This window comes from Pieris brassicae, chromosome 6, assembly GCF_905147105.1.
Source record: "Pieris brassicae chromosome 6, ilPieBrab1.1, whole genome shotgun sequence".
Classification (NCBI taxonomy): domain Eukaryota; kingdom Metazoa; phylum Arthropoda; class Insecta; order Lepidoptera; family Pieridae; genus Pieris; species Pieris brassicae.
In genome coordinates, this window is record NC_059670.1 from 18,867,590 (window position 1) to 18,890,227 (window position 22,638).

The following is a 22,638-nucleotide window of genomic DNA, read 5'->3' on the forward strand; positions in this document are numbered from 1 at the left end:
ATTAAATTTGCGAAGGCACGGGGTTTTATTACGCAGTGTTCTTAGATTATAAATTTTGACATTTCATCCATTATTTAATTGTTTTTAATTATATTTTGAATACATTGGCTGAGTTCGCGGCTTCTATAACTAATTTATCCTATGTATGGCTTATTATTATTACATTTCGTATTAAATAATTAACTATTATAACAGAACAAGTTATTAATTAAGACTCTCATGAGATGACACGTACGGCAAAGGAAAACATCGTGAGTAAACAAGCAAATCTCAAATCCGAGCCAGTGTTAAATGAACACATGTATAGAAAGTCAATTGGAGTACGACCGGACCTCAAAACTCAGAGTTACACGCTGCAGCTCTATGCCTAATATTAGCTATATTAAGCTTATAATTAAAACGTAGCCACAACAACGTACTCGCGTGACGCGATTACTGCAATGCGCTGCATTTCTTAATGCATGTTTTACGCTACACATCCTTACAAATGTTCTTACAACACTTTATTAAGTCACTCTAGAGTACACTTTAATAATAACATAGCCTTCTAGTAATAGTGTCTTGGTAAAATTTGTATAAAAATTATAATCTTCTTAATACTAAAATTATACAGGGATAATTGAAAGATGACATTCAAATTTCGAATATTTAGTACACTTAAAATAAAACTTAAAAATACACATGTATATATGTAACTATCTCACTACGCGTTTAAGTATGCAGGTACTTAAACTTGTGAATCCCGTGCCGAAAGTACCCGCAGTTTTCTATTAGAGCTGGTTATAGAAAAGTAGTATCAACCTTTTTTTCACGCACATGATACACACAAAACATAATTATGTATAATCGCAGATAAAATATAAAATACAGATAATAGTATTTTTTTCTTAAGATCATAAAAATGTTTATTGATGTTGTATTGCGTTTCACTGTATAATTATCGTGATATAAGATAAATTAATTACTAATTAAAAGTATTTAACAGTGAATTATCCTTTAGCCCACTCAGGACAAGTTTAACTTCTGTTATAATGAGAATTTAAATTAATATTTATAATCTAGAACTTCTTATCTTTGCCTAGTTGAAATTATAATTCCTATTTTATGTATTTTTTTTTATATTTGACGATTATTTAAATTATCATAATCCTTGGGCTTGATTTTCGCCAGTTCAAACTTTTCGTATTACTCAAAACTTTGCGATTAAAAAAAGTGGCGGAAAGTTTCCTACCAGTTCTTCTTGCCCGCTTTACGACCTATACTTACGAACTGGTAGTAAATAAAAATTTTGAATCAATTTAACATCTTTTCTGTTGATGTTCATGTTCAGTGTATGAGTTGTTGACCTATATGAATATTATAGATATTTTGAGTTAATTAAGTGATCGGCAATTGAACACACAATATTAATGAAGTCACTTTTATTAATGTCTGTATAAATAATTAAGGAAGAGGTCGGTTGCGGGAGTAAACTGATATTACATTCACCGAGGAACTTTTTAGACTAGCGCAAGATACCCGGCAATTCAATTTGTTAACAGCCAACCTTTGGCAATAAAGTGTCACCAGAAGAAGAAGATAAATAATTTATTTAGCTGTTGATGCTTAAATATAAAAAAAACAATAAATATACTCTAAGAAATAATATTCTCCACAAATTCCTCTGGCGTTGACAAAAAACTATCTATTGTTTTGGCGTTTTAAAATTCGTTATATTAGGTAAGGATTCAATACGAATCTATTCAATTTCTCTATGCCTCTATAAAACAAAAAGCAATTGGAAATATGAGTCAATATAATATATGGGACATGAATCGATAGGCGATATACGTGTTCCGCAAACGGATAACATATAGCCGATTTATCACGAACGCTATTTAATTTGTTAGTCCTGCGTCAGATAACGCTCGTTTTATCTAAGACCCGGTATTTGATGTTTCCTCACACTCTGGAGCAGAATTTCGACACATTGATATTATTTATTTAATTATTTACTGCCATACCAAAGCCAAATATAAAAAAAATATATACAAATTATAACCAATTGCATTGATAGGGTGTGAACAAGTTTACAAAAAAATACAAAAAAGTTAATAAAATATATCTAGAATGAAAGAAATAGATTGGCCTTCCTATAATTGCATGGGCATGACTAGCCGCGTTTGATAGTTAGCTAGGTACGGAAAAAAAATTATAATTTGCATTGTCTAATTGCCTTAAAATCATATATGCTTTTGCTGATTGCAGTAGTTAAAATTATTTTTTAAAAAAATGGGCGATACGAAAAAATATCAAGATTGTTCGGGCCCTGCAGCAGATTGAACATTCTAGCTATTCTGTAGCGTAAACCCTAAATTAGATAAAAATGCATTCACTTTTTTGCACCGCTAACCTCTAATATTCATTATACGCGCGTAAGATGTATAATTATTAAAACACTTTTAGAACTACACTACTACTGTAACACTGAAGAGAATTGCATTGGAATCAAGCCTGTCACATAACTTTTAATTAATAAGCGCATGCTTAATACACGCTCTCATACGATGAACACAATACCGTGATAAAATAACCATAGACTAAAATCGACAGCGTGTGTCCGAGACAAGCTACATTTATTAAGAAAAAATTAACAAGAAGCTGCTACAGAAATCGAATGGTAAGCCATAGCGCACTTGTTTTTAATAGCGGCTATTGATGAAAGTGTATTTAAGAGGACATTATTAAGGTATATCACAGCTAATATTCAAGATGGAAAATATTGATATGTGATTCGAAAAACAATCTTATATAGTATACGACAAAAGGAAACGAACTTTGATGAAAAATTTCTTTGGTTTCGCGGGTATTTTTTCTCCGTCATGTGGGTATATATATATAATAATATTTATAAATAACACTTGTGTAATAATAGAAAATAGTAGAATACTGGTCACCATGGAGATGGCCACTTGATGTGAAATAATTACTTCCAAGCAATATCTTAGCATTTTATTTGAACGTATCCCAAACGTTTTCCAACTCATCACAGTGTCATTTATCACATCCAAAGCATTGTCTTGAGAATCTTCATGACCCAGATTCCTTGAATAGACTCCTTTATAATGCGAGTGCGCCCTATAGAGCTCGGTTTTTTAAAATGCCGTATAATTCATGCTCATAAAATAGGTTTTTTCCTCTTAAATGTTTCCAAATTTGGATATAAATGCTGCAATAAGATCAGACATATATATTAAAAGATTGTGAATAGTGCTATCTCGATATTGTAATATTTCAACCCGGTGATATTAATCAGAATAACCACTTTAATCAATAATCGGCCAAACTCCGCTTTAAGTTACTGACACTGATTTTAAAACAAATACATTCTCACCCATACACGATAAAAATTAAACAAAGAAAATAAACATATTAAAACTATTGAAAAAATCGCAAAAGTTACACGCATCATGTCTAATATTTTAAAGAGAAACCATCAAATTGTGAATTGATATATGAATGCTTCTCTACGATTGGCTGAACCGATATTCCCTGTTCGGCTAGAATATTCAGTTATTTCAAAGAAATATCGGTAGTTTTAAAGTTTTGTAACTAAAGTTTATAGCATGTGCTACATCCTTTGTATAATCGTAGGATAGATGGAAGTATTGCTATAAATAATATAAAATCGCTATAAAATAAAATGTTGCATACTTTTTAACAAAATCTAAGGAGATTAGGTAGATAAGGAACCAATCACAGACAAGCGATAGATTGTTTCGTTTAAATATCACCTCTTTAAGGTTCAGATTCTTTACTTCACGTGGAAACATCTTAAATATTATAATTTTCTATATCTTTCTTATGATACATAAGAGTGAAAATAACTCTTATTTGCTACGCGTCACTTCATTTATTCACAAAAAATACTTTTAAAGATGTCCAACTATAATTACATAAAAGTATATTAAAAAAAGTAATTTAGTAATACTGCCCGAAATACATACACTCTTCTATCTTCTAGTTCTCTTCTTTGTTCTCTTTCACACATACTCTCTTTACCCGTATGTTAATAAAATAACGTATAAACTAAATTCTATTAAGAATTAACAACTGACGGCGATCGTAAACAAAACTGCATCCTTCCTCTTTATTAAACATACCAAGATTTATCAAAACTTGAACGTTTCTCAATTTAAATTTCACCTTAACATTCTCTATTACTGCACATAAGCACTACATCATCGTAACGTAATATGCATGCCGTATAATAAACTCATACATCACGAGACTTTTCTAAGAGGAAATTGTTTAATATAAGTAGATGCTTGGAACACGCTATCTGACGCTCATATAGTGAGACCTACTAGATTTCCAAGTCAATCGAACTTCGTCCTAATTGTACGAGAAATGTCTTGTTTGGTTTGGCGTTTGAACTATTGTTTTCAAAAGAGTCTTGACTGATGGATGTACTAAATCTTGAGTTGATAATACATTAATTACAAATAACAATAATAAATTTTTATTTAAGTTATATTCTCTAAAATTTAGGGATGGTATACATTTTTACAATACCTGATTTTTTGTAACATTTAGAAATCAAATAAAATATCCATTTTTTTTAAATTCCATCTCCAAAAATCTATTTAGCAGATAAAATAAAAAAGCGGTCGTTTTAATATAAATAAAATTGGAAGAATCTTAACCTTTATCAACGCGATACGACAATAGCTTACATCTAAAACCTTCACACGTCGTATTTGCCAGATTTTATTCGTGGACATTTACTTTCTTCATTAAGCCATACAAAAATAAAAAGGAGCCGTCACACTAATTGTTGAGAAAATAATCTCGCTCCTATTGGGTTAAACGAGTATTTGCGAGACGCATTAATTTTCATGAGACCCGACCTCTGATTAAATTAGACCCGAGCTATTAATGTCCCTATGTCCTTTAATAATCGAGATGTTTCGGGCTAATTCCCGAGTTCCAAAAACAAAATTCACTTCTTTTGTTTTCATTTATACTACAGTCAAAATCTGTTATAAAGACATTGCCTACTCATATCGACAGGGACTACTCATATTTGATTGTAAAACCGATAGTCGTAACAGCCGATGACGTTGTTATTTTGGTCAATATAACCGGTATGTTGTTCTAATCGATGTAAATATATGTAGCTGTGTTTATATAAACAAAACAAATGAATAGCCATGTTTTTTTAGTTTTTTCAATATTGGCTTAAGTCATTGAGAATTCATTAACCTATATATGTATGCCAATATAAATATATGTGTATACTAATTCGGGATACATATAGTATATGATTCTCTCGTATTTAATATTAGAACTTCTTAATAATCCCACTTTTCAATCTGCTGATACATGCCCATGAGTCATTATATCAGGTGAGCTACCCAACTCTTATAAATAAATTACAGGAATTTATTGACCTCGCTACAATTCAATCTAATCATAAGTTTGTTGCTTTTGGTAAGTTAAATTAATTCTCAAAGAGTTACCAAAGGAATTAACCCTTCCCATCCAACTTTAATTGATCTATCGGGCATTTTTTATTCTTCTCTCGAGAATTAACGCGGAAGAACTTTTATCTTTTTTAAAACAATGAACAACCAGTGTTTTTGTCTTAAGTTATTCTACAAAGCGCAATTTCCTGAATGTTGTAATTAAACTTTTTAATTTACTACAAAACCTACTTAGTTTTGTTTACAAAACCACTTCTGCATATAATTAACGTAAAACATGTTGAATTGTAGATTTCAGATGTAGATATTGACGGGTTACACTAGCATAACGAGTTTCACTACAACATCTATAACACAAAACGTATTAAGATAAAGTTTACTTTAGAAAACAATCAATTGATCTGCGCTATCATTTTATTCAAACAATTTTTTTTTCTATTTTCAAAGTGGCGATTGTGATTTGGGTGAGCTCATAAGTTAAACAATAACATTACACAGAAAGAAGGAGAGGCTAAACAAACAATATTATTATAAACTTTAGTACTAACAACTAATAATAATTACCAACAAAAAATAATTGCTTACCTGTGATCAATGCTTCATAATCTGTATTGAATAAATTTGAGAGGTCAGTGTTTGCTGGCAGGATGCAAAAGGGTAACTTCGTGAATAAAAAGCAACGCCCACGCGCCGATTATTATTAGATATAATTTAATTTTATAAATTAGGTAGCAAATTAGAATATAAATTATTTGTCAAGAATCATTATTAAGAATCAATTCAAATTCAGAATTCAAACGTAAACGTACAGACTATCACATAAAATAAAACAGGAATTTCCTATATATAGATAATCTAATTTTCTATATATAATATACGTAGATCAAGAAACAGATACAGAAATCTGAGGCCAAACCATAGGTTAAAGCATGTAGTCTGTGATGCTATAACTCTTGGTTTACTAAAGATTCATTAATCTATGTTATACATTTTGTTTTATTTTTGTATAATTAGAATTAAAACTGATTTATTTCCATACAACAACAAAAGAAAAACAAAATTATTCGAAATAATTCAAGCTCGAGTCGTTTTCATACATTGTTGAAGGAAAGTGTGTATAAAATTCAGCCGTTAACAAATCAAGCGGCCTTTGTTTGAGCAAATTATATGGACTGAGAGTTAAAAAGAAATAATACAGCGCGATCGTTTGAACTTAATGAATGGAAGGAAATTCCTGTTTTCTTTTATGTGACAGTCTGTACGTTTACGTTTGAATTTGTTTCTTAATAATGATTCTTGACAAATAATTTTTATTCTAATTTGCTACCTAATTTATAAAATTAAATTATGTCTAATAATAACCGGCGCGTGGGCATTTTTGTAAATAAACGGAAAACGAATTGAATCTATTTGTACTAAACGTAAAATTGTTAAAAAATCTATGTGTATAGAACACATAATTTTTCTGATCTACTTCTGATAATGATTACTATTATTATTATATATTAATTATTATACCTTAAACATTAAGATTGGTCAGCAAGGAGTAACGTGTATTCTGTTTTGTATACTGTGAACTTTTCCTGTTTTTTACAGGTTAAAAATGGAAGAAAACTTTGCGTATCCAAATTAACTTTTGTCCCAACGACTAATATAAACAAAACTGCAGAATTTTCTAAGTACAGTAGTTTGTAAAGTTAATTTAAGCAACTTAAATGAGCAAGCAAAGTTTTAATTACATCTCGAGATATTAAGATCGATGATCTCATGCTGTACCGTCCCTGCCTAACGTTCTCGGCAATTAACTAACTTTCGACGGACATTGTTGCTCTTTCTACTTACAAATTCAACTTCAACGTCTATGTAGAATTAAAAAAAAACGAAACAAATCCTTTTTTAAGCATCATAAAATTATTCGTTATAGAGTCACGGTAAAATTATATTTTTTAATTATTAAATAATAAATGTCATGTGAATGGGTAAATTTTATGTGTAGTGTTTTTACTTATAGAGTTGAAATTCATGATTTCAATCAATGTTATGACAACACTGACATCACATGAATATTATGTCCTGTCAGTGTTTAATTATTAGGTTCTTGTACTTAATACATATGAAATTGGCGTTTTGTATGGGAGCAACAAAAAGTAGATTTTTCATCAAATTAATCTACTCACTTTTCCATCTTATAGGTAATTCATAGATCCCTTTACTAAAACATCATTTGGACGGGAATCAATAAAATCTTTGAAGGTGGTTTCGTCTTTGGCCCCATCGGAGTTAAAATTTTTCCCTTGCAAAAAGTTATACAAATTTCAAAAAAAATGGTAATCTGTTCGAGCAAGATCCGGAGTGTACTGTCTATGTCTTATACATTACAATTGAAGCTCTTCTTATTCGGCAGCAGTCTGTTGTGCAGTGTATGGTCTAGCATTGCCGTGAAGCAGCAGTGGCTTAGAGCTATTGACTAGCCTTGGTTATTTAGCAGCTAGCTTTTCCATCATGGTTTACAGTTGCTAACAATCGACATCTTCCGTAATGGTCTGGCCAGATTTAAGAAAGTTATAGTGAACGTCTCCGGCACTAGTCTACACTCACAAGTAACTTTTTCGGAGTCAATATATCTTGGAGCACTTGGCAGGTTCGGCTGGGTACAGGCATTGCGATGTGCGCTTCCGATTATTGTGCCGGTTGAATAATGCAACGCAGCAGTCGACGCGCGTTTTGTCGATTCGCTTCACTCAATTCGTGAGGTACCCATTTTTCAAGCTTTTCGCCTCCCCAATTTGCTTCAAATAGATTAATATACTTTTACTACTATCACCGCAGCCTATAGCTTACTCAAAAAAAGTTTTTCAATCAGCTTCCACAACCGCCTTCACTTCTTCTTAAAACAAATTAAACGGGAAAATGAAATGAATCATGGTATTCGAAAAACAAATGCACGAGTAAATAGCTGTAAAAATTTGGAATTGCTTACCAAAGCTGAGATATTTGAGGACAAAGTGACCAGTACTACAAAACGCCAATTTCATATGTAACGACCTAATATTATGCTTTCCTCGCATGAACCCTTCATTGTAGGGTGAAGGCTTCCTACAGGCATTTCTATTCCTCTGTATTTTCTGCTGTTTATAAGCGTCTCCTTTTGTTTTTTTTAAATATATATTACATATATGTCGCAGATTCAACGCGATTAATAATTGCAAAATTAGTGTTACTACGGCAATAAGAACATCGCGCAACTCTGTTTACTAGATTTATCAACAGTCATGCTAGGGCGGGTACCCTCATTTTTATTTTTATTACGTAACAATAAACAGTGACATTTTAAATGTCCTTATTACAAAAATAGTAACGACGACCTGTAGTTAACTCTTTGTTTAGGGCGCTTAGAAGCTTCATATTCACCAAGTCTTGTCTGAGTACGTATTAAAATGCCTATCTAGTGAGAAGATTGAAAAGGACAAAACCATTTGAAATAGTGAATTAGTATTAATGTACTTTAATATTAAGTGCTAAACAGTGAATGACAAAATATTGAACACAGGAACAGAGTGTCTTCCTTTTAATAGAGACTATAAGTAGTGTTATTGGACACTTATGATAACAATCCTTTTTAGTAAATTAGATTACTTAAATTAATTATAAGTCTTAAGTTAGGCTAGATCGTAATGTTCCATGATGTCGAAATGAAGACACATGTGTATATAAAATAATATTCACCACGACTCTTGTCTGGGTACGTATTAAAATGCCTATCAAGTGACTCAAAACTTGTTGGAGTATTTTTAAGTAAATCTGTCCGTACCTGAACATCCGTGATGCCAGCGATCACGACCTAAATTTTATTGGACTCACCCGTCTCCAGCCGGTCATTGAATGGCATTACTTGATGTTGCCATTCTAATAAAACGAATGGCATCGTGTTCGTTTATTACGTAATCTCTGACATATATTTAAAAAAAATACGTTGAGAACTTATAACAATATGTTAGCTTCTAATATTTATTTAATTAAATTCTAAACATTTTTATGAAACATTCTTAAGAATCTTGCTACAAGTGCGCATGTGCAATAGTTATTCATTTGACTCGTTCAGTTGTTTACGAGTTGTTACGAATTGACTCGACCATCTTCCCGAAGTGGGATGGTCGAGTAGGAGGAGGGAATTGTGATTATAAAAGAGGTTGTGACACATGCGCACGGGCCTTTTCTTTGTACAAGTTTGAAGTTATACAGTTCACGTAAAATCAGTGAAGTAAATTATAGTGAATTAAGTCATCATTGAAGTGTTTAATTTCCTACCCTAAGAACTACATCAACTACCGCTAACAAATGTTACTAAATCATAGGAAACTGACTTAATCACTGTAATAATCACTTCAAAATGTGGGTGTGTGGTGAATTTCCAAACATATTTCAATTAACCTATTAAATTGCCTAGATTTTAAGTCCAAGTGAAAAGAATACAGAAAAACTTGTTGTTAGTAGTGATTTTGTGACTAAGATTCATTCTTATCAGGGGAAGTAATTCTATGGACTGGGTTTCGCTCGTGAATAATTTTACTATCGATTAATTATTAAATTTAGATTTAAATTTGTCCCTTTACTCTATCAAAGCTAATTAACCCAAAGAGTAAATAGTTTTAGACGGTTTTTTGCTAGCTACTCTCATCCGAAATCATGCGTTCTATACAAAGCAGTAACAATCGACTTACTGCCAGACCGAGATGGTTGAAGCGCTTTTTGTTTTGAGTGTGGTGTTGGCGTCCATGCGCCGGGTTGTCTCTCTCCCTCAAATATGGCAAAAGGCCAGAGGCTGGTCATGCCTCATACTCGTGAACGGGTGCTACTAGTGGTGACTAGTCGGACTTGAATTCGAGTATGTGGTGATGTTAGTTATGTCGGCTATGTAGGTATTTGCGTGTTGTTCCCACGAGGATGTATGTGCGTGCTCCAATGTCACCATGCCTACTGTTGATAGTTACAAATCTTTCTTTTTTAAAATTAAATTTAATTTAATTAATTTAATTATTAATCAATCAATCATAATTTAATTACTTAAAGATGTCATGTGGAACATGGTGTAGAGGTTACAGCTCCTTACATATATTTTTTAAAACAAAAGACTGGACGATTTAAGTGGAGGAGAGTTTATTGCCTTTTCCGTTCTACACCCTTTATTTGAGAACTGGCAATAATTGTAAAATTAGAAGCATACCTGTGTTACCTAAATTAATAAATGATTTTGAATTTGACTTATTTTCGGCCTTTTATTCATCCGCATGTGTATTTCTTGTAACTCGGAAGAAGATTACTGTTTTTATATTAATTGTAGCGGCAGCTAAATAATAAATTATCCCACCAAAGCAATGTAACGTTGATATAAACTTAAAATAACAACACAGATATTTCGGACCTGACGCGCCGTCTCACGAATTGAGTATTCCCTGCGTATAATAAAATTTTATTAACTTTATTCCTTCAATTTCATTCACCTTTGTTTTGTTGGCTATGAAAATTTGCTACTGTAATATATTCCAGCTGGAATTTATTTCATTGCTCTCTTTATGAGAAATATTTCTTACGTCAAGAGTGTGTTCACAAACGGTATTTCGATATTATTATTGCCATGTTACCGCCAGAGAATTTTTATCTCAGTCTTATTATTATATATGTAATAATAACTGTTCCTAATTATTGGTAAGTTTTATAAGAAAAATTGAAGTTGGCGTCAACAACACTTGGACGTATATGTTTGAGGAAATGATGTTACGCATATCCTTCATGGCGCTTGCATGTGCGAAGAATTATTTGAGAGTCTACCCTCGTGGCGTTTTACGCCACGGTGACGCCTCCTTGCTATAGACTGAGCTGGGTAACAGCGAGGCCTTAACGTCTTGCAAGTTGCATAAGCTTGTTCAATTGTTTTTTTTTCTAGGCCAGATGTTCGTAGACACGCCTTCCTCCCCGGGGTCTCTCCCGTCGGTTTCTACGCATTGATCGCAGACCATCTCCGCCTCGTACACCTTTAAAACTTTCTCACAGAAGGCAGTAATTGCTTACCACGGCTTGCCGTTCTCAACTTCAGCTGTGTGAACTGAAAATAATTTAAGTGACGACTTCTGAGGTCAAAACTCAGTTTTCTTGTAGCTGGAATGATGTTGTATGTACCTAAGCTGAATATTTAAATCGGATATTTTTACTGATTTTGTCTAGTAAGCCTGTGGATCGCAATATTCCGATGACGAAACTCCGGTCATGTCAGATAACAGGCCATGACGGATGAATCACTTGAATCTAATGCATCGTTTACACAATAATCATACTATAGTGTCTTCTTGTCCACAATAATTCCAACAACTGCAGTTGCTTACAAAATATGTTTTTTTATAATTTTTTTATGTTTACGTTTGCTACTAATTTTCATAATATTAATGTCTGTATAAGATTAAATTATAATTTTAGTCTTTGTACGGACTTGAAGTTGCCCCCAACATAGTTTATATTCATTAATTACCATTGCAAAGAGAAACAAATAAAAATCTAGAAAGACAATGAAAAACAAATATTAAGAAAACCTTTTAAAGGTCATTGATATAAATTACACCTTATTAATATTAAAAACAAAAGCGCATGTTAGGTAGGTAACATTAAAATGGCAAAATTTCTTGAAAATCAACAGGTTAACATAGAATTCTCATCTCGTCTTTATCATTTTAGAATAAAAACTAGTCCCTAAGAACCCTTAACTCGCCTTCAACTTCACAATTTTTCTGTTGAACGAATATTATTTTCAGATTATTCCCTTTTACTCATTTAAATTTACTCAGAGTATCGATTCTCGGAAATCTACTTGAAATTTATTTATTTCTTAACCGATTGAAAGTAATTTAGTGTAATGCTTAATAGAAATACGTTTTATAATAAACTCCAGATTTTTTTGTACTACGAAGATTTATTAAGAGATTGCCAACGCTCGACACGCTGTTTAGTAAAAGAACCAATAAAATAAACAATTACTAAATTAAAAAAAAACAATTGAAAGTACAAAATAACTAAATGAAAATCGATTTAAATGTGTGAGGGGATATCCAGACCCAGCTCGTTTATCAGAATGCTCAATCTGAACATCGGTGACCTCTGACCAAAACGCGTTCTTCGGAAACGAGGGACAAATGGAATGATGATGCCTGAGGGTACACGAAATTTAAATTATCTACGACTAATGACAACAACTTCTGGGCCATTCAATTATTATGTAAGCAGATTTACTGCTATACCCCCCCCCCTCCTCTTTTCAGCAAAAGTGCTCTAGCCAGGTTTTGCATGTTGGCATTTTTTTTTTCTTTTTTTTTTTGAGACGCCACTGGAGACGGCTCTGCACTGCGGATACCATACATACATACCGTATTCTAGTACGCTGTGCACGAGACTATATGTCCAAAAAAAATTATGACAAGTATTGGAGTGGTAGGAATATCGTGAGAATTGAGTCTTGTCACAAAGTTTTTCTCATGTTACTTGCATTTTATTATATTCCTAGATAAGGTGTAATCCGTGTTCCTTACAAGTATTGGATTGTACAAGACTTACTTTAGGCTTTCCTCCATTCATAGAACACTGTAAATCGTTATCGTCTTATTAATAACTGTACTAATACATGAACCTCAATGAATTGAAAGATGGTTTTTATGAAAAAAAAATGTGAGCCGTCTTGGGACGCCTGGCAGATGTGAAACATCGACATTATTTTGTAAAAGTCATATTGTGATAGGAACTAAATATGTCATAATGATAAAATAAAATATTAAGATTTTTTTCCAGATATCGATGACTATTTATTGAATAAACATTTATTTTCATTAAATACAAAAATTTACGAATTTATTTCAAATCGTGACTACTTAATTCGTTTAATCAGTGACTTCGGTAATAGTTATATTCGATGTTGCCTCTGAGGACGGTATTACTGTGACAATTGGTCGATGTTACAAAAGTATTGGACATAACATTAGTAAATTTTAATTGGCTTCAATATATTAGTAAACTCAAGAATCTTAGCTAGTTATTTCAATATATTACTAAAATTGTAAATTATAAGTATCAATAATGAATGTTTAACAATAAATTTGTTTGTTAATCGTAATTGTAATAATAATAATTATTATTGTAACAATATATACGATGGTATATATATACAGTCTATATGCAGTAGTGTGTACGGTGTGGCGACGCGTCGCCACGCCAGTAATCAGTTTTACGTGCGGCTATAGATGTTTCACATCAAAAAAAAATCTAGTAGTTTATGGGTAATCTGTGTCACTATAATATATGGCTGTTGTCTATACCAACACTTCTACACCGGTGTGATAACTGCCGTATATCAATAATACGTGTCATTCACCTTCAATAGGTTATTTTTTCTATATTAATAACATTTACAAAGCTACAACAAAGCTATTTGTATTATTATAAACTTATAATTATTTTACATAATTTTAAATTTAATTTTTTTTTCGACGTTTCGCGTGCTTTACTGCGTGCGTGGTCACGGGGAAAAAAGTTAATTTTACAATTATGTAAAATAATTATATGTTTATAAGAATACAAATAGCTTAAATCCGGTTAAAAAAATGTTTTCTTTCAATTGGTAAAAGCTATGTTAACCAAAGAAAATACAACATAAGCTATCATTACGGGCCACCCCAATGCGGCAACTAAACATTTATAATACATACGTATAGAAATAACAATTCACATAATAACTATTACTACCACTAGAGGAACTGACATAAAGCAAAGACTTTTTCAGATTAACGGACTATTAAAATCATTTGTCAATCTATGAAGCTTATTCATTATTTCAATGCATTGTGTGATGCGCCTTTTCAAAAGGTTAGTAATAGCTGAGGGTACGAACCTGAGGCTTAGGCACTGGAGCAATACCGGATTGGTTTCCCTTCCACGTATCACCTTTATAAGATATATGTTAATCACGAATTCTCGGCGCACTCTGACCTCTCAGCACCAGACCCTATTATGAATAAGTACGGATACTTGACACTTAGATGATACATAACTTCTTTTATTTATAACAAGTATAGAATTCCTGATAAAACAACAAAGAACATAATCCAACAGTTTAGAAATAAACCGGTATTTAAGACAATCACGAACATTATAAATGTCAAAAACACAAAAAAATATTAATTTATTTATTAGCGGACCCGACAGATGTCGACCTGTTTTGACTATGAATATTGATTTTGAATTGGCATAATTAACTAAAAATGCGTTACGATATACAACATTCTTTGTTTGTTTTTCTGGCGCGTATGTATTTTATCAATACATTAACTCCGATAGAAGCATTTGTTTTAAACGATATTCATTTTTTTTACATCCACTTTGAGTATATTTCCAGCATGCATTCTGTAAATGTTACGTCAAACGCCATAAGGTCACACGAAAGAAGTTTGAATTGTAAAAGTGCTATGCACTGTAAAGAAATTGCTATCGTAACAAAAGTCGAGATTACTTAATATGGTGGTTAAGTATTCTGAAATTTTCTAATTTTCCGCACAACACAAATAAAGAATAAGCGAAATTGATCCAGCCGTTCACGCGTGATGCCAAGGAAAATAGGGATTCATTTTTATATATAAAGATAAGTATTCTTAAATTTTCTAACTTTTCCCGGCAATTTTCTTATTGGTTACTATAAGAACCTTCTCCTGACAATAAAAAAGGCAACAAAAAGGAATTAGCGAATTCGTTTCAGCCGTTCACGCGTGATGCCGTGACCAAGGGAAATATGGATTCATTTTTATATATTTAGATTCACAAAAATACATACACTATCCTTACAGTACCAAACATAAAGAAATGTGAGTAATAGGAATATCTAACCGCTAACACCGCGGTTAGCAGTTGCTCAATCAAGCGCACATCTTGATGTATTAACCTGTCTCGCAAGGAATTTATAAGCAGATGAGATGCCTCCAATGCGGTTTTGATTAACTCGAGCTTATCTCACCCGTACGCGTTATCTTGCTGTAAAGTGTCTTGTGAAGGCACTTTGACTTTGATATATTGCGGTGAAAAACCTATATTTCATAGCTTCGTATGAGGTACGCGTAATGATTAGATTTCGAATCGTATAATCGTATTCAAAAGGACAGTTATTAATACGATAAATAAAATGAAATCTTCAAATATATTGTGTAGAACAATCCTGTATGTATTGTCTTAATACTAAAAATATTCATAAAAATGCGATATAGTTAGTAGTAAATGCAGGACAGATTCATGTTTATATTCTACGACATTTCAGATATGAATAATATTGCATACGTTCATGTAACATCAACAATTAAAATCAGAAAACTTATCTAATTACGAGAACACTAATCGCTTAAAAGTTTAGGCAAAGGTAGTATTTATTTATAAATTTATCTACTTATTAAATCTGTGACAAAATTAATAAGTACAAGTACTTTACAAACGATTCGTTACTAAAACAGTAACGAATCGTTTGTAAAGCATTTTGATAACCAAATTTCTCCATCTGAAATTCTCAAACGCTTATATCATCTTTTATTCTGCAACCTTACTGTCAGAGTCGAGGCATGTCTCGCCTGCGGCCGTGCGTCTAAATGTCTGTCTTAAACACCCGGATTACATATTGTATTACGATGAATAAATAATTTCCACTTTGAAGTATTGTAATGTTATGTGTTTATGTCATTACAATATTAACTAACAATATAACTAAAATTAAATAACACATAATAGTCGATCAAAATGTATAATTATGATATTCTAGAATAGTTTTACAGATAACAAAACAAAAATATTAAAAATCAAGTCTATACACATAAACTTCGTATATAATTATTCTTATACATAGAGTACTTATAAAAATGCAAATGGAAAATTCACGAGGGATTTAAATACCCAAAACTATGACAAAAGTCACAAAACGCATCAAAAATTTATTCATAAATGCTTTCGAAGTAATTACAAGTAAATATAGGTCGAGTGTGGGTGGGTATTCTTCAAAAGGAGCTCGCAAACATTTTGCGCGAGATTTAGGACAATTACGCCGCTACGAATTCCGTCTCAAAAATTCTCATTTCGTTGCAACCGCACAGAACTATTACATGAGACAATGGCACATTTAGACGCCTTAAGCGTTCGTATGTAGGACGGGAATACCTCAAGTGTCTAACTGTTTATCGCGCTCTTATTTATAGCATGTGACGTTTCAACGGAAAAATACAGCTACGATAAGTGCCCTAAGGAGCTCGAAAACATTGTATTTAAGTGAAACTAAATTAAGTTCTTATAAGTTTTAAATATTCGTGATGACCGTTGTTAATATTTTTACTGTGTGTCAGAAACTACAATTTACACATTAAAAATATTTTCCTAATATATATGGAGAAAAGTCTACTTCAATAGTAATAATAAAAAAATGAAGAGATATTTCTTGTACAATTTACGTTATTATACTGATTCATAAAAAATAGCCATTTATTTTCACATATTCATTCTGTGGAAATTTGTTAACTCTGTGGTGAAAAGAGATAATTGAATATATGCGTTACGTTTCTCCTGACAAAAATGAAAATCATAGTAATCACTTATATGAATATTTCTGTTTGACCAGATTTTAATAGCGTTTAAGATTTATTAGTGACAGTGGAACCTATATTCCTATTTATTCTGTTTAGGCTTCAAAAAAACATTCACAATTTAAAAATCCCGCCAAAACGCTAGTCTATGCAAGATGGCGTCGCACCAAGAAATGTCATTTGTGCGGTAAATTTTAATTAACATTCACCGATTTGTTAAATTTAAATAGTGATTAATAATGGTGTGTAGTGCTAAAGTTTTAAATACTTAATATATTTAAACCGCGTCAAATATATTTCCAGATTCAAATATGTATTCCAGATAATGTCTTAATTCAAAAGTAGATGGAACTCTATGCTTAGAGCAAATTTGATATTATATGTATACTAAAAAGAGTTGATTTACGATGCAGTTGCGTGTCTTCAATGGCATCCCAATTTGCTCTAAAGCTATCCCTTAACATGATAACCAAACTTGATATATTATAATGTGAAAGTGATCAAAGATCATCCCATGATAAATTTAAGTCTATATATATATTCATAGCCCATATAAATTTAAGTATAAGTATAACGTTTAGTAGTAGTGACTTTTAAGTTTAAAAGCGTAAAAATTGGAATTAGTTTTGAAAAATAATTTATAGCGTCAATTTCAGGCAAAATAGGATGTGTATTTCGATTAAAAACCGTTCCCGACGAAATTAAACTTCAAAACAGTATTAGGATAAGACAAGCCAAGACATTATTTACGTTACGTCATCGTAATTTCGATTAATCCTGACCGTTATGTTTCGTGTCAAAATAATATTTTAACTATGTCTTTTTTTGACAAATTAATAACTTGTTAACAAATTTATGTCTCTCGAACACTTTTAAATATTTTATATAAAAGTATAAGAAAAAATAAGTCAGAGGTTAGAAAATTTCCAATAAAACATTTATGTCTATGTTGCCGTGTGTTATTATTGATATCTTTTTTCAGAGTGAACTATGCGCTATGCGGCGTATCTGCATGGTGGTGGCACCTGTTCAACGTCATTCTACACGCTGCTTGCTGTGCGCTGGTAGCTAGAACTGGCGTACTGATAGCGCGTCTCCAACGGCCTTTTGCAGCACTGGCAGCCTTGCTATTTGCGGTCCATCCTATCCACACTGAAGCAGTAAGCTTTACGATATACATACAAATTTTATACTAACATCTTTTCATTTAAAATTATATATTAAATCGGTTTAATTTATCGCTATTGTGCCTAATGCCAATTAAATATCCAATTAGATATGTACTTTAAAGTAATTTTTAATGAAAAAAATTGACGGTTGTGAATTCAGTGATTTACAATATACGTTTTAGCTAACTTATTTTTATCACAACATTATTTTTCACCACAAGGGCGTCCAATACTTATTGTCAAAGAGGTAGAGGCCAATGTAATTACAGAGGATGATAAAAGTATGAGTTGTATAAAGCAAGTGAATACTGCAACGTTTGTATTAACTGTATAATTAAATACTCCCTTCCATTAGTGAAGCATCTGCTTAGCCTTCTGAGCTACATACAAAAAAAAATTGAATGTATCGGTGCTTCCGAAAGTATGTAGTGCGAATGAGGACAAAATATTTAAGAAAAAACACTGAAGAAAACAAAAACTTCCATCAAGTAAATTCTAGAATTAAATATAAAATTTTCTGTAAATATGCCTAGTTTGAAACTAAAGGGAGACTGCGAGGGGAGGTTTACGAGTGTTTCGCATTTTTCTCTCATCTAAATTGCGATGGATATGACATGCCGCCACGCTAATGCAAATGTATTCGTTGGAAGGAAGGTATTTTTACGGTGAATTATTTTATTTCCCGCATTTTGTTGGAATGTAATGCCTTTCGAGTGCTCACGGAACTGTGATGTTTATCAAGTAATGAAAATTATTTATCAATGTTTTTAATTTAACACCTAAATCATTTAATGACATTTCTTGTTACAATACAAATCAAACTCAAACTAATTTTATTAATATAGTTAACAAGTACACTTTATACCGTCAGAAAAGAAGTTAAATTAATTCTAACTTTACATTTACTATCAATTCGCAAGTCAAGGGGGCAAGAAGAACTGGCAAGAAACTCTCCGCCACTCTTTTTAATCGCTAAGTTTTGATTCATACAAATTGTTTGAACTGGAGCAAATCGATCCCGAATTAGGATCATTTAAATATTCTTCAAATTCATAAAAAGCTAATAGCTATATATTAATTTACGTTTAAATAGAGCTTTGAATTTAATTAGTGATAATTCTTCAACTTCGCAAGGGAGTTTCTTGTAAAAAGGAATACAAATTCCATATAAGGAGTGGTATATCTTTTGGAGCCTAGTTGGTAAATCACTTCCACTCCACTCAACGGCACAGATACTTAGTAGTCTGGTGAGACTTCTAAAGTATCGTCTTAAGTTATGATATAGCGTTCCCTAATTCCTTACCGTACAAATTAAAACGATTGCACATAAAATACAAGTGTATAGAAGAGAAAAGAAGATTCTGTTTTAAATTATTTAATTTTCTATATAGGTCTCAAAATTCGAGAAATAGTTCAACTGACAAAAAAATGGTTATGGTCGTCAATCGTATGTTATGGTTATATTATATAGGTAATTGATTAAGTTTAATTGATAAATACTTTCGTTAACAATTGTAACTATATTTATTAGTACTATAATGTTATATATAGAATTGAAACTTCTTTAGGCACATGAGGGTAATTTTACGAATGCAATCCGCTATAATAATAATATTAGCGTCACGAAGATGTACAGCGTTTTTGTCGAAGAAAAGGAAGAGGGAGAAAGGGCGAACGTAGCATGAAATAGCCATGAAGCAAGAGTAGAACGACAATAGATGCTATTTTTACAAGATATTTAGATAATGTTAAAACACTAACTTGTATTGCATATTTTACTTATCATAACAATACCAATAGAAATGGCATCGAATAATGTAAATATGAAAGAAATAAATTTATAATTTGTATACATTTTCGACACTTAATATTTTAATGACAATTAAATACCTAACATACCTTCCTTTATCCCTCCCGCTAAGTCTCGGAAACCAACGTTTTAGATTTGTATTAATATGAATGAGACTTAAAAATTAGTTCGCCAAAGAAGTTTCACGTCACGCACGCACTTTTTTTTTAATTATTTAAGGAAAAGCTTCTAGATTGTGTTATAAAACACCTATAGAAAAATCAAATACATAATAATATAATATAATAATGTAGTAATCTAAAACATAAAATATATTTTATTTAAAGTTTGAAAAAAAAGTAATACAATACATTACGCATTAAGAAGCCATGTAACGGCGGTAATTCAGACATGAAAACTTTGTGAAAATTCTAGAAATTTCTTCAAAACACTCAATAGTAAATCTTCCTTTACCAAACAACCAGTTGAAGTTTCTTTGTATTTGTCTGTTTATTATTCCGAACTGCAGCAGACAGCTGTTAGTCGTAACGAGGTGGTCAAGGAAGTCCTTAAAGAGAAAAATGTCAGCCAGACGTGTCGGAAAATAGCTCAATTTTTAGTTTTGTGTTGTTAAAAGTTAAACATTTTTAACTGGACTTGTTATGTCGTGTATTTGCTTTTGTAAGTTGGCACTATTATTTGTATAAATATTATTAATATTAAACAGAATCTTTTAGGTCTGGGCTTCAAGTTTCTGTCGTGATCATTTGTTTTTCTAATTGTTAGTCTTTTATTCCAAAAACATACCGTTACTTTTTGGGTCTATGGCATTTAGGTTTCCTCACGATGTTTTCCAAGTGAGTAAAACCCACATTAAACGAAAGTCCATTACTCCACGGGATCGAACCTCAAGGATGAGTCGCATGCTGAATCCACTTCTCTGTATTATTAAGAATATTCTCGCATTAGCTATGATGTATGTAATAAATGTATGTATACTTTTTATTTTAGTTACTTCATTCTCAAAGATCATGCTCATAATTAATTTATTATGAAACACTAAGCAAAAATACAAATAGTAGCGTCAAAGGATTATTATTATAAAAATTCACAATACAGTTAAATTAATTAACAATACGTTAATTTATAATAAACACAGAGCTATGCAATTATTATGAGCAAGCGTTTCAAATATTTAGCCAATAAGCCGCGTCGCAGATGGCATCTTAATTGGGTCTCGGGTGAATCTTGATTAAAATGTACTGATAATAATTGTACCACTAATATTCCTGGCATTACTCTGGAATATTCCAAGACGTTAGAACTTTGTATGAACACTGTCGTTAATGGCTGAAAGCCTGTTGACTTGGGCTAAATTGTTTGTCGTCCTTACGTTGTAAATAGCTATAAATACTAATATTATTTTATATGTTTTAATGTACAAAAGTCGTTAAATACTTACGTCAAGAGTTTCATATAGGGTATATTAAAGTCTTTAAGATTACGTTGTTGTTAGGAAATTTTTTTGTCGCTATTAAATTATTTTATGCATGCTTGAAATTTTATTTGAAGACTAATTGGGGCGGACACATTTTTGCGTCTATTCAGAGATAAATTAGAAAAAAATAATCATCACAATAAAAGTATAAATTAAAAATTAACCAAATTTGCTACTTAATAAAAAATAATAAGATATAAAAAAGGTATTTTTTTCTACTGGTAAACCTCATACTACAAGCGATAAACATAGCTTTCAGGATGACCCTATTTAATGGATAACTTTTAGTACAAGTACATCAGCATTTCTATGTTTGATACTTGTCGTTTATGTCTTATTTGTCCGATATAATAATCAGTTAGTTTATTTGTTATTTAGCATTTCACTATTAAGTAAATGCTATAAATATAATGTAGGTATCGCCTGGAGGAAGCCTTTAACCGTGAAAGGGTTCCGATCAATGGTACTGAAGAAACGTAGGATATCGAGTAATAAGAAAAAAAAATTACATCACAAATCTAAACTGTATATTCAACATTGTAAATATTGGACATAAACGGGCTTTATTTATTATTATTATATGTAAGTACGACGTCTCAAATTGAAACGTATCCACGCAAATAGCGAGGAAACTCGAGCCCCTCATCAATTTTATAACGCTCAGATCCAAATGTTTTTCGTAATTACCCCGTGTGTGGAACTCGGAACTGTTTAATAATTCCCTCCGAGATTCCGGAAACTTTTGCAGGAACATTTAAAATATTTAAGAACGATTCACGTCGTCGCGTTAAAATCCCGGGCTACAGATTTTACGAAGAAATAGAACGTCTTGCTCACTTATGTTAAAATAATTTAAAAGATATTCTAAGTTTAAATTACTAATTTGGCTTTCAGTTCCATTCTTCAGGCTATGTATTCTAACCCCTAAAAATGAATGTGATGATTTGTTTCTTTCGGTTTCATATTCGTACCTAACAATAATATAAATATATAATTCAAGAATATATACAGAATATGTATTCATTAATTGTAGGTTATATATAAAAATAAATCAATGGCGCTACAGCCTTTTTAG

General features: G+C 31.6%; 1 protein-coding gene across 1 annotated transcript in view; it reads left to right on the forward strand.

Annotated features, from left to right (window-relative positions):
- LOC123710947 (protein O-mannosyl-transferase TMTC1-like) overlaps positions 1 to 22,638 on the forward strand; it is a 105,880-nt gene that overhangs the window by 44,668 nt on the left and 38,574 nt on the right. Inside the window, exon 3 of the mRNA XM_045663287.1 lies at positions 18,090 to 18,267. Within this exon, the coding sequence (XP_045519243.1) occupies positions 18,090 to 18,267 (178 nt within the window). The remainder of the gene's footprint in view (positions 1 to 18,089; positions 18,268 to 22,638) is intronic.